At 35.5% G+C, this 12,267-nt stretch overlaps 3 protein-coding genes across 4 annotated transcripts; all 3 read left to right on the top strand.

The window, feature by feature from the left end:
• Positions 1 to 753: 753 nt before the first annotated feature.
• Positions 754 to 1,424, top strand: LOC21397595 (60S ribosomal protein L39). Its single transcript, XM_010091643.2, has 3 exons — positions 754 to 823; positions 947 to 1,050; positions 1,150 to 1,424. The coding sequence occupies exons 1-3, from the start codon at positions 821 to 823 to the stop codon at positions 1,196 to 1,198; spliced, it is 156 nt and encodes a 51-aa protein (XP_010089945.2). The 5' UTR covers positions 754 to 820; the 3' UTR covers positions 1,199 to 1,424.
• Positions 1,425 to 4,069: 2,645 nt separating this feature from the next.
• LOC21397594 (aspartate aminotransferase, chloroplastic) lies at positions 4,070 to 8,136 on the top strand. Of its 2 annotated transcripts, XM_024161308.1 has the most exons (12): positions 4,070 to 4,162; positions 4,407 to 4,485; positions 4,621 to 4,692; positions 4,846 to 5,040; positions 5,205 to 5,243; positions 5,338 to 5,427; positions 5,571 to 5,679; positions 5,763 to 5,872; positions 6,140 to 6,283; positions 6,549 to 6,715; positions 7,064 to 7,328; positions 7,754 to 8,136. In XM_024161308.1, exons 2-12 carry the CDS (start codon positions 4,408 to 4,410, stop codon positions 7,883 to 7,885), a joined length of 1,401 nt encoding a protein of 466 aa, XP_024017076.1. In that variant the 5' UTR covers positions 4,070 to 4,162; position 4,407; the 3' UTR covers positions 7,886 to 8,136. The 2 variants fall into 2 exon arrangements, with proteins under 2 accessions (XP_024017076.1, XP_024017075.1); XM_024161307.1 differs by lacking the exon at positions 4,070 to 4,162 and having other exon boundaries at positions 4,174 to 4,485.
• A 676-nt stretch (positions 8,137 to 8,812) lies between these two features.
• LOC21397593 lies at positions 8,813 to 10,789 on the top strand. The gene is made up of 3 exons (XM_010091641.2): positions 8,813 to 8,890; positions 9,597 to 10,170; positions 10,308 to 10,789. The coding sequence occupies exons 2-3, from the start codon at positions 9,706 to 9,708 to the stop codon at positions 10,464 to 10,466; spliced, it is 624 nt and encodes a 207-aa protein (XP_010089943.1). The 5' UTR covers positions 8,813 to 8,890; positions 9,597 to 9,705; the 3' UTR covers positions 10,467 to 10,789.
• The last annotated feature ends 1,478 nt before the right edge of the window (positions 10,790 to 12,267 follow it).

Genomic DNA, 12,267 nt, shown 5'->3' with positions numbered 1-12,267 from the left:
ATACATCATTAATTTTTTTTTTATTTTACCACTAAAACATTGGCAGAATTGTCTTATCAAGCACTATAAGATATTTGCCTCAATTTCTTATTTTTTTCAAGTTGAATTTGAAATGGGACGGAATTGTAAAAGAGGAGCACAAAACTGAAGAGACAAGCTAAGAAATAAGAACATCTTCCATGTATCAAGGTCGAGAATCTGATCCTTACATTTTTCTTTTGCATTGCTAAAGTTTACATATGATTGCTATCGTTGGTACATTATTAAATTTTTTATTTCATCACTACAATGTCAAATTTTAAATCATTTAGTATTTAAACTCTATTTTTATAAGTATTAATGATTAATAATTATAATAAAAGGTAGATATAAAAGGAGTATAAAATAAAATAGTATAACAAATATGTTATTTTTTATTTATTAATATAAAATTACTAAGAAACTTTCTTTATATACCAGTTAAGGATGATGATGGAGTGGATAATATTTGTTATTTATATTGGAGATAGTTTAGAACGCATTTTTATAATTTTATCTTTGATAAAAACCGGCCCTCAAGGACATCAAACAACTAAACGACACCTATTCTCAAACGACAATTAATTTCTTCCTTTCCCATTAAGTAAAAGGGCCCACGGCCTATTAGATAACGTCAGTGAGCTCTATTAGCTCACCGCTGGTGAACCTATCACTTGTCGTTTTTCTTGCACTTCCAATATAAAAGGGTCATTCCTTTAACAACCTAGGGTTTCTGCGCTCGCATTTTTCATTCGCCGCTCGTCGCTTCGACATCTCGCAGCCGCGATTTCTGAAGACGAAAATGGTGATTCTCTCTCTTCCTCTACATTAATTTCTTGTTGATAAATGTGAATCGATTAGCTTTACAATCTCTTTTTATAGAAATCGAATGAGTTTCTGAAATGTTTGTTGGTCAATGAATTCGCAGCCGTCGCACAAAACCTTCCGTATCAAGAAGAAGCTCGCGAAGAAGATGAGGCAGAACAGGCCCATCCCTCATTGGATCCGTTTGCGCACCGATAACACCATCAGGTAAAAAATTCTTTTTTCCTTTACATTTTTTGGTTTTAATTTTTTATTTTTGTTTTGATTTTTGTCTATTTTTGGTTCTGAATTACATTTGTGTTTCAGGTACAACGCGAAGCGCAGGCACTGGCGCCGAACCAAGCTTGGCTTCTGAGGTCCCTGCTCGCAGAATCTGCGCCTTTCTCATTTGGCATGTTCTTATTTAATGAAGAATTTTGATATTTTTCTTTTTTAAACAACTTATGCTTCGTATTCTCCCAGAACCAAGTTGTAAGAACTCATACGAGTTCATTTTCTATTAGCTTTCGTTAATTAATTAGAGTGATTTTCAGTTGGATTATTTGCTTTGATCTTTTATGGAGCTACCTTTTAGATGATAATGAGTTAAAGCTTTAGTAGCATTTCATGTGTTTTCCGCCTTTAGTATTCTTGTTATAGTGATAATGAGTAACGAGTGATCTTCGTGATCTTCATTGTTTTCGTGATTTCACTTGTTTGGTTGAATTTTGGCGTTTTACCCTTGTTTTTGTCGAGAACTCAGCAGAGTTGCTTGAAATATTATTAACTGGGCAAGATTGATGGGATGTTTTTTTTATAGATTTTCACTTGTTGATTGTTCATTTGACAAGTTTACAACTTTAATGTTTGTATGTTGGATCGGTGATTAATCACTGTAGTTACTGGTAATTATCAATTTGAAATTAACTTAGAATCTGGTTTTGTGTAGTTTCTTTTAGCTACCACCTTCACTGGTTGTTTGGTTTGATTTCATATTTCAACTTTTATACTTTGTGCATCTTGTGTCTATTTCCGTATTAGTTTCGTGTAATGGTTTACATTAGTGTTCATTTCTGACGTATCTTCTTATTGGTCCGTGTGTTTCGGTATTGTTCTGCTAAGAGTTCTGAGATGATTATTCGTTGTATTATAGACGGTTTAGTTTAATCTATTTTCTTCTATACAAGTATTGAATGGTGAGTTATTCAGTGGTCATGTTATGGTTGGAGCGGTCGGATTCTAAATCCTATAAATGGGTTGAGTTTTGTGGCATTCATCTTCTCCATTCACTGGTGAATGTTGATTATATATACAGTTTTTTCTTTGTTGTATGAACGGTTGTATACTTAGATTGATTTTGGCATTTTTGGCATTTCATCTTTGTTGACATCACTCTTCACTTTATTCTTTATCCATTTTTGGTGAACTTGTGTTCGATTTTGTTACGTGACCGTTTATGGCTTCTGCAATGGTTGTTTAGTTGTCAATTTTTTTTTGGGCTTATTTTAAGGATGACGACATTTGATAACGATCCTCCGTTCAAATTTTGAGGGGAGAAAAACTTCAAATATTTGCGTTCTCTCCCCCATTTAAATGTAAAAATTTCGGGCAGTTGCTTAATCATTTTTTTTTTGGTTGCTAAATGACGTTGCTTCACATTAAAAACCTGGAATCAAACCGCCTTTACTATTTGAAGCTATCGACAGGCTCTAAAAAGGGTGAAGAAAAAGAAATAAATAAGTGTAGTGATGGTTATAAATAAAATCTTTATGTAGCTTCGCTCAACAAGAGTGCGTCAGTTTTTGCGATTACAGCGATGAATTGTTCTGCATACAGGTTATAAACGAATCTTTTCTATCAGCCGAGTGCGTCGGTTTTTTATCCAAAAGTTACGATTAATCTTACTTTTTAAATTTTAAGATCATTCTCATTTTGTAATTTAAAATTTGAAAATTCACTTGTCCATTGAATTTTGAATTTATCTATTCATGTTTTTTTTTTTTTTTTTTTTTTTTTTTTTTTTTTTTTTTTTTGTAAGAATTTCTGTTAAGTCGCGTGGAAAAGGAGGTTAAGTGATCCTATGAAATTTTTATCTATTTATTTTTAACAGAACTTCAAAGAAATAAGTCACCTGAGTGCATTGATCTCTTTTTTTCTATTTTATGTTTAATAGATATTATGAATGAGGTTAAATGGGTACAGTTTAAAGTTTTGAGGGTAAAATGAGAATTTTTAAAGTTTAGAAGATATATTGTGAAAGACATTAATATATATATTTTTTCTATCTATGTTTAATGGAAATTGCTAATGGGGTTAAGTGGGTACAATTTAAAGTTTTGAGGACAAAATGAGAGTATTTGAAGAATAAACTGTGAAGAACTTTAAAGTCTAGGAGACACTAATTAATTTTTCCCAAAAGTTATTATTCAAGTGGCAGACAGAAATATTTGAACTCGGTAATCAATCGATTGCTAAAAAAGATTTTACAATTCGCAGTATCCAGCTTTTATGCAAATTCTTTGTTAGTTCTTTATTTTCCTTTGTTGCTTGCGTCAAAAATTTCTGGAACGTATCAAAAAGGAAGCTGATTACTAATCCATAAAACAACTTTCATTAGCTCTTAGCTGGTTGAGGATGGGTTTTGTCATGCTACTATAATCCAATGCGAACATTTTTCAGCGTACTCCTTCGATCACATGCAAAAGCAATGCTCATTGCTAGAGCTGTAAGTTCAGATCGGACTAAACAAGTCGGTCCGAGATTTATTATTATTGTCCCGGACTTAATCTGATCTTAAATTTTTTGAATTTAAAGTTAGACTGAGTTAATCCTCTCTCTTTTAGGGTTGGGTCTTTTAAGATTAAGCCGACCCGGCCCAATCCGATCAAAATAATATATTTTTAAAGATTTTTTATTTTTTTAAAACACTTTATAAAATTTAGGATCCGAACGGATTAAACCGATCTTCTCTCTTTTAAGAAAAGAGAGGTCTTACCAAGCCTGAAATCTCCCTTAAGGTTAGTAGCTAGCCCGTCATCCAAACTTACACCTAGCCGCCCTCTTACACCTTTTTACTTACCAAAACCCCAAATCAGTAAAAATTACGTCGTTAACCGAACATTGGAGATAAAAACGACATATATCCCACCTTCACTTCCAAGGCCCACTTATTGAAAAGGTACGAGCCACAGTAGTTGATAAAAACAGGCCCACAATGTTTCAATGGGTTAGAAACCCACAACGTCAAGCAAGTAACTGCAAGACAATTGGCAATGTTCTGACATTCGAAAATCTACGCTCTGCTTTCACTCACAACGAACATAACCTGCCCTTCTCCTTCGTACTCATCGCCCCTTCTCTCTCTCTCTCTCTCTCTCTCTCTCTCTCACACTCTGCTCACTTCGCCACTTTTACTGATCCCTTGATCTCATTTATTACATTTTCACCTGCTTATACCATTATTTTCATTTTCAGTTCTCAATTTTCGACAACTTTGGTTACTTAATCGAATAATCAGTTTCAGAGTTTCTTTAATTTCGCATTCATCTCTTTATCGTCGTTTTCGTATTATTGTTTTCATTCAGAATGGCGTCTTCGATGCTCTCTCTAACTTCTGCCTCTCCGTCACCATCAGCTTCGCTATCTACCCAGGAATCTCTCAAGGTTAACTTTGCATGGTCGCTGAATTTCTGCTGTTTGGTTTATGAGAGATTTGAGGAAAATTATATCAAAAGAGAAGTCTTCAGATTTTGATTCCTGGCTCGGAGATCAAAACCTTTTATTGTTTATTTTCAACAGGGAAAGTTGAAGCTTCGGAGTTCCGGTTTGAGCTTCACCAAGGAAAAAATCAATCCTTTTGCAAATGGAAAAGTAATAGAAATGAAGTTTTCGACTCAACAATCAATTTTTGGTTTATAATGCTTTTGCTTTAGGTCAATTAAAGGCTTAATGTGATGAAGATGATTTGATGATGTTGTATTTAGTTTTTCTTCTTTTGATTTTTCGGTTATTGCTGGTTTGCAGTCTTTTGGCCGGGTGTCTATGGTGGCTGCCGTTAACGCTTCTCGATTTGACGGCATAGCAATGGCTCCACCTGATCCAATTCTTGGAGTTTCTGAAGCATTCAAAGCGGACACAAACGCTCTCAAGCTTAACCTCGGAGTCGGGGCCTATCGGACTGAGGAACTTCAGCCGTACGTGCTTGATGTTGTTAAGAAGGTTGGATCTCAATTCTCCCTGAATTGAGTATTTTTCCTTTTTGTGGATCTGATTCTGGTCTTGGTTCTCATTCAGCGAAAAAATTGTTCGATGAATTGAATGGGATTTTAGACGGCATGGTGTGTTTGACAACTAGTCTAAGAGTTAGAGTTTCTCTTTTGCAGGCAGAGAATCTTATGCTTGAGAGAGGGGAAAACAAAGAGGTGATCCATGTATTTGAACGTGTGGATGACTTGAAGTTGTTCTTAAATGTAAGTTATTTTTATTAATGGGGGCGGGACTTGTTTGCGACTGTAGTATCTTCCAATAGAAGGTTTGGCAGCATTCAATAAGGTGACTGCGGAGTTATTATTTGGAGCAGACAACCCTGTGATAAAAGAACAGAAAGTACGTACTGATTTTGGACTTTGATGTGCTTTTTTTTTTTTTTTTTTTTTTTTTTTGTCTCAGCCGTTGAGAATGTATATCATTAGTTGTTTTTATTTCTTGCTATTTTGGCCATTCATTTGCTTTTCTGTTATCTTATTCAGGTAGCAACTGTTCAAGGACTTTCGGGAACTGGATCTCTTCGTCTTGCTGCAGCTCTTATAGAAAGATATTTTCCTGGGGCTAAAGTTCTGATATCATCTCCAACTTGGGGTGTGCAGCGTTGTCTTTATGAAATTCGTTTTGATCTGTATCAATAAACTCAATTTTTCTTACCAAAATTGTCTTGTTGGCAGGTAACCACAAGAATATTTTCAATGATGCTAGGGTTCCATGGTCTGAATACCGATACTATGATCCTAAAACAGTTGGTTTGGATTTTGAGGGTATGATAGCTGACATAAAGGTAAACATGTTGACAAACAAGGATTCCTTCAGTATCAGCCTCTCATAGCATGACGGATGATAACAACATAGTTGGAGCTTATTGCATTTACTTTGCTAATAATAGAACACTATGGCAGATAGTTCATTCTTGAACATGGATTTTTTGTTACGTGTGCTTGGATGTGTATTTCTGCCTGGGACATTATGTTGTACTTCTGCATATTGATGTACAACTTTGTATATATCTGGGTGATTATTTGACTGTTTTGTTTGCATCTTTCTTCAGGCCGCCCCCGAAGGGTCATTTGTGCTGCTTCATGGCTGTGCTCACAACCCAACTGGCATCGATCCTACCCCTGAGCAGTGGGAGAAAATCGCTGATGTCATTCAAGAAAAGAACCATATTCCATTTTTTGATGTTGCATACCAGGTATTGACGTTGGCAATCAAGCTGTAAATTTCATTTTCAACTTCTACTTCTTTCCTGTTGAAACTGAAACTTTTGAAGGAAATTTTTAATCACTGATTGTATCTAAAAAAACTAAACACATCTTTAATACTCTTAGTTGCAAACATGACCTTTTATTTTATTTTATTTTATTTTAATGTTCTATGATCACGTGGAAGTTCTGTAAAAAAATATAGAGCTTTTCCAAGTATGGTAATTTAATATGTTAGCTTCCTAATTACTTTAGGGATTTGCAAGTGGAAGCCTTGATGCTGATGCAGCATCAGTGAGGTCATTTGCTGCACGAGGTATGGAGCTTTTTGTTGCTCAGTCATACAGTAAAAATCTGGGTCTTTATGCTGAAAGGATTGGAGCAATGAATGTTGTCTGCACTTCAGCAGATGCAGCAGCAAGGTGGGTTCTTGAACCTTATTCGACTTCCCTACAGGACAATGTCAATCAATTATCAATATGTGCTTGAAACTTGAATCTACATGTTAGACATCCGTTCTCATAGAGTAATTCATCTACAAATGTAGACACTGAATCCTTAAATTGCTTTTAGGAAGAATTGTGTCAAATCGGAGATTTTTCCTGTGCATTTCTTTTTTTTTGTTGTAACCAATTTATTATATTTTTTTGCGGTCTGATCAAGCTGAATCAAAGTTCTTTTACACGATCTATCATTAGTGGAACATTGATCTATCATTAGTGGAACATTAAGCGAGGGACCTGCTAACGATTGCATTTTCATCCTATCAGAGTGAAAAGCCAGCTGAAGAGGCTTGCTCGACCTATGTACTCAAATCCTCCTATTCATGGGGCTCGGATTGTTGCTAATGTTGTTGGGGATCCAGTTCTTTTTAATGAATGGAAAGCAGAGATGGAACTGATGGCTGGAAGAATAAAGAATGTAAGGCAGAAACTATATGATAGCCTGTGCGCGAAAGACAAGAGCGGGAAGGATTGGTCATTCATACTCAAGCAGATCGGCATGTTTTCATTCACAGGATTGAACGAAGCTCAGGTAATTGCTTTTATCATCTTCAGCCTTTTTCATATGGCCTTTGTTTCTTCTTCACACTTCATATAATTTCTTCACGGCCAAATTTTTTATGACCAAACATTCACGTGTCTGTCATTGTCGAACAACTAGTTCCCTTATTCTTTCGCATGGTCCTTTACCTCTACTTTTTCCCTTTTTCTTTTTTCTCCATTGCAGTCACAATTCTATTGTGTACTTTTATTTTACAACTGTGTTTCATGATCATCATGAGAAGTTTCAACGTTCATATAAAAACTCCTGTGTCATATAAGTAACTCTAATTTACAGAGGCATCAATCCAGAATATTCTCTGCTGTAGTGGCTGTGTTCTCAATTTATAGTACTCAAGTGAGACAATGATAACATAGATTGTGGACTTATGATCGTTTTTTCCCCCCCTTGATCAGAGTGACAAGATGACAAATAAGTGGCATGTATACATGACAAAGGATGGAAGGATATCCTTGGCTGGCTTATCTTTGGCCAAATGTGAATACCTCGCAGATGCAATCATTGATTCGTTCCACAATGTCAGTTGAAATCAATATCATTGCGATGGAGATTAGAAGCAAACTCCAAAGGGATTTTTGGCGACCCTGCTGTTCAACAATGTATTGTTTTAGTAAGGTTTCATGAAAATCTTGTAATAACTCGTGCTTATCTCATGTTGGAAATTTTTTATTGTGAATTTCACTACAGCCAAGCTGTCGAATTTATTTCTTTGAGAGAGGAAGTTAACTTGAGAATTTTGTATGTTTAATGATCTTTTATGTGCTATTAGTAAAATCCATTCCCGGTTCTCTAATTATGTGACGGGAACCTATCTCTAGCACTCAGATGAACGAGAAGAATGAATTACTTATTAAATTAACTGATAAAACAGTACAAGAAACCCATAAACCCTAATAATGGTGGTATTCGAGAGAGAGACTACCAGCTCTCTCAACTTGTTGTGAAACAATGACAATCATGAGCTCAACTTGTGAAACAATGACAATCATGAGAAGCGATGGCATAAAAAACGACATACAAATAGAATATGAAGGCAAGTTGTGAAACAATGACACGGTCAAACAAAAATCCAACAGAAGCTTAGGCCCTGTTTTTACACAATTTAAATAATAAATCAAGCTTTATTATTAAGTGTTTTTCTCATAAAAATATAAATATAAATTTTTTGTTATATTGTTTTTTTTTTCCCCTTCAAATACACAATTCATTAGAGTTGTTAATTTGAGTTTACAAACAAACTCTTGATAAAGTTGCGAAAATCGATATTCGATGATCATGTTCTCATCGAAAATCTGCGGTCATAAGAAATCAGCAAAAAGAAAAAGTAACAGATTAGCAAAAAATAAAATAAAATAACGAAAAACGACAAGTACTAGTTTCATGAGTTGGGGGTCCAATATTATAGATCAAGTGAAGTAGTTCTTCGTCGACGCGTCGTATCTTCCTTTGACAAACGCACTTCATCTCTCTCTCGATTCTTTTCAACTCCCACTCTCTCTAAGCATGAAATAAATACGATTGGAGGCAGAGAGGTACGTTTTTAAATCCTCAATTTTTTTTACTCTGTAAATTTACCCTTTTTCTCCTTGATAGGTATGGAAAATGGAAATATCTGTTTTTCTTTGTTTCTAATCGAAGTTTCTGGGTTGATTATTAGCAAGAGAAAAAAGTGAAAATGATAATAATAATAAAAATAAAACATATACCATGGATGAACCTGGAATCGAGAAAGATAGTAAAAAAGAAAACTTTTTTGTGTTCTTTTAGGGGGAAAGAAAAAATGCTTCATTTATGTGGTAAAGGAAGATGCAATAAACTCAAAAGTGGGGAAGCGCTTTTGTTTGATACGGAAATCGCATTATTTGCAAACTGGGTTTCTGTTGCTGAGCACACTAGAAGGGTTAATTTATTATTTTCTTTTTCTTTTTTGATAATTACTTTTCATCTGATATGCAAATGCCGCACAAAAGCTTTCAAAGGATAAAGAGTTTGAAACAAAGAATAAATTGAAAGCAGAAAATAAATTACAACATCCCAATTGCAATTAATGGCATGGCACGGAATTCTAATTTATTAGAGCTTAAGTGCTCGCTTGGATTCTTTATGTTCTGCTTCCTTTTTGTGGAAACAAAAAAGCTGCAAACATTTTTTTCCTATTGCTCAATACTTTTTATGTACCTTTTTTTTTTCTCGTTTATTATCTTGAATTGTATGACATCTTTATATTTTTATTTGCAGTATACTTAGTGTCTTCTACGCAAGGTTTTCGTCAACATGGATTGGAGTCCCAGCTGTTTGTTTTTGGAGCTCCTTTAATTTTAGGAACTTAAAAATCTAGAAAAGAAAAATGGGTTCAACCCCAAAACAACCTTTATTTTGTTTCAAGTTACCATGGGATGCGAACCAAAATAAAAGTCCTAGTGACTGCACTTTTGAGGCTCCTTGGCTGTTTAAATCAATGAAAAATGTTGAATCCGCGGCCGTTAGGTTCATCGACTCGATTTCAAAATCCTCAATCTCGTATCCATGGATGAATAACTTTAAGCCTGTTCAATCTGATCACCAGACCACCCAAAGCAAGATTTTAAAGACAAAAAGAATCTGGGCTCCTGAAGAGCAAGGAGAGGCGGAGCATAGAGCATTTGCCTCGGCATTGGCAAGTGGTAAAGGGGCTACAGTGCTCGAGTTCTACTCACCCAAGTGCAGGCTGTGCAATTCCTTGCTGAATTTTGTGATGGAGATAGAGGGAAGGAATTCGGACTGGCTTAACATTGTTATGGCAGATGCAGAGAATGATAAGTGGCTGCCTGAGGTATTGATAGCTTTTAGAGTAAATCTGAGATTCAAAACACAAGTTGGTCACTTATTTAGTAGCACAGTTTAAGTTTTCAATCAATATTTTTGGCTGGGTAGTAAGTAGCTCATGATTTTGTCTCTTTGGTAATGCAGCTCCTCCATTATGACATTAGATATGTACCTTGCTTTGTACTGCTCGACAGGAATGGGAGGGCACTGGCAAAAACGGCTGTTCCGAGCAGTCGGCTACATGTAATAGCAGGTCTTTCTCATCTCCTCAAAATGAAACGTCCAGAGAAAAGTAATAACTAGATGCCAATATTGAATCTTGTTGAGCAAAAAATAAACTGCAAATTCACGCTTAACATGTTTTGAGATCACCATTCATTAGATTTGATTGCATTACTGGATTGCGTTTTGTCAGGCATGGGGCTATCGTCTTGTTTCGGCCCTGTATTTTTGTGTATACAATTCCTGGAGTACAATTTTCAATTTTGATTACTGGAGTACGAAGATGTTTAGGTAGAGCTCTTATTTTACTTGCCGACACAAACTAGCTGGCATTCATCTAAATGATGCAAATTTTAGAAGCCCTTGACACATTAATGGTATTGGTATACCTGTAAATTTGGTATATGTAAGCATTTATTTTTCAGATGATTGAAAAAAAAAAAAAAAAAAAACACTATCTGAATCATGGAAAAAACGTAGAAATCATCAGCTCAACGAATAATATTCTTGTTTTCAAGCTTCATTCAATAGTTGAGATTTAGACTGTAGATACATCTCAACAGACGGGATGAACTTGTAACCTCTCTCTGATGGCATATAACATCTTGCAAAGAGGAGGAATAGAAAAGGTCTGGATAAACCTGTGCTTGCCAAAAAAGCCAAATGCTTGGGTTGTCCTGCTAGCCCGGCAGTGTAACGTAGTCCCAGCCACTGTTAGTAGCAGAGTTGGGGCTCGTTAGCTCCGCTCGCCAAAATATAGGATAACGCCAACACGATCTAATGATTCTGTTGTCTGGTCCTGGGATCATGGATCAAGAGTTAGCTGACAAGCAAATTTGTCCCACATCTCCTAGCGCTTGGAGGTTCAAAAGTTTTGGGACATGGATATTTCATACGCACATTTGAACCATCTGTCGTGTTCTCGACCTTACAGTATGTTGTCTTTGAGAGAGTTTCTGTAGTACAAACTACAACTAGATAAGTTTCAGGCCAAAAAAAAAACTACAACTAGATAAGATATCTACCAAAGTACCCAATTGTCAGCGCTAGTTGATAATCTCCAATTGGAAAAATCATTAAGGGCCTCGTACAACAATCGCATTGGCTATAATATCTCACGTTTTCAGAACATCATAACGATCTTCGAATGAACAGTCTTGTATTTGGCTTCTCTTTTGACGATGATTTTCACGTGAACTGTTCTGAACACAATCCAATCGCATGGGGCGTGGCTGAAAGAAGAGAACGAATGCCCAAAAACCCACGTGAGGAATCGGCTATTTTAGTTGTGACTGATGGGCTATAATAATGACGGAGGTGCCTCGTGTGGTTATATAATTTGAATGTCTTTGTGTAAGCTTCTTTTTTGTTAGTTCATCTTTATTATTATTTTTTTGTACATGCACGATTTGGCAAAGAATAGATGAGAGTGAGTTGCTGAGAATGCTATTGAAACCAAGCCAGAAAGCACAGGTTATTTCATTGCGGATTTGGCTTGTGAATCTAATCGAGTTGATCAATCGGAAGGTTTGGTTTTTGCATATTTTTTTTATTCCCTTAGACAAGATTATTCTTTCAGCTAATGTCCGACAAAGTAAATCCAAATCCACAAGTAAAATTCCGGGAGGAGATAATTGAAAAGTTTTAGTTAGTCTCGCAGAGAAGAAATGACTTTGCCCTAATACTGCAATTTTCAACAGGCATTAGCAACCCACTGATTTGAGCAATGAATCTACCGCATAAACAAATAATTAGTAAACACAAGGGCAATCAATAAGCCTTTATATTCAACCAATTATCATAATTGCAATTAGTATATTTACGCTAACGACAGAACCCAGCAATGATCCAACTCAAAACCGATATATATATATATATATAT

This window comes from Morus notabilis, unplaced genomic scaffold, assembly GCF_000414095.1.
Source record: "Morus notabilis unplaced genomic scaffold, ASM41409v2 Scaffold250, whole genome shotgun sequence".
Taxonomy (NCBI): domain Eukaryota; kingdom Viridiplantae; phylum Streptophyta; class Magnoliopsida; order Rosales; family Moraceae; genus Morus; species Morus notabilis.
This window is presented reverse-complemented; position numbering and strand designations above follow the sequence as displayed.

Bases quoted from the DNA above. Each gene is read 5' to 3' on its own strand.
- LOC21397595 (XM_010091643.2), top strand. The intron at 1,051-1,149 runs GTAAAAAATTCT...TTTGTGTTTCAG, and splicing joins CGCACCGATAACACCATCAG to GTACAACGCGAAGCGCAGGC.
- LOC21397594 (XM_024161308.1), top strand. From the start codon at position 4,408: ATGGCGTCTTCGATGCTCTCTCTAACTTCTGCCTCTCCGTCACCATCA. The intron at 5,041-5,204 runs GTTGGATCTCAA...TCTCTTTTGCAG, and splicing joins TGCTTGATGTTGTTAAGAAG to GCAGAGAATCTTATGCTTGA. The intron at 7,329-7,753 runs GTAATTGCTTTT...CCCCTTGATCAG, and splicing joins CAGGATTGAACGAAGCTCAG to AGTGACAAGATGACAAATAA.
- LOC21397593 (XM_010091641.2), top strand. From the start codon at position 9,706: ATGGGTTCAACCCCAAAACAACCTTTATTTTGTTTCAAGTTACCATGG. The intron at 10,171-10,307 runs GTATTGATAGCT...TTGGTAATGCAG, and splicing joins ATGATAAGTGGCTGCCTGAG to CTCCTCCATTATGACATTAG.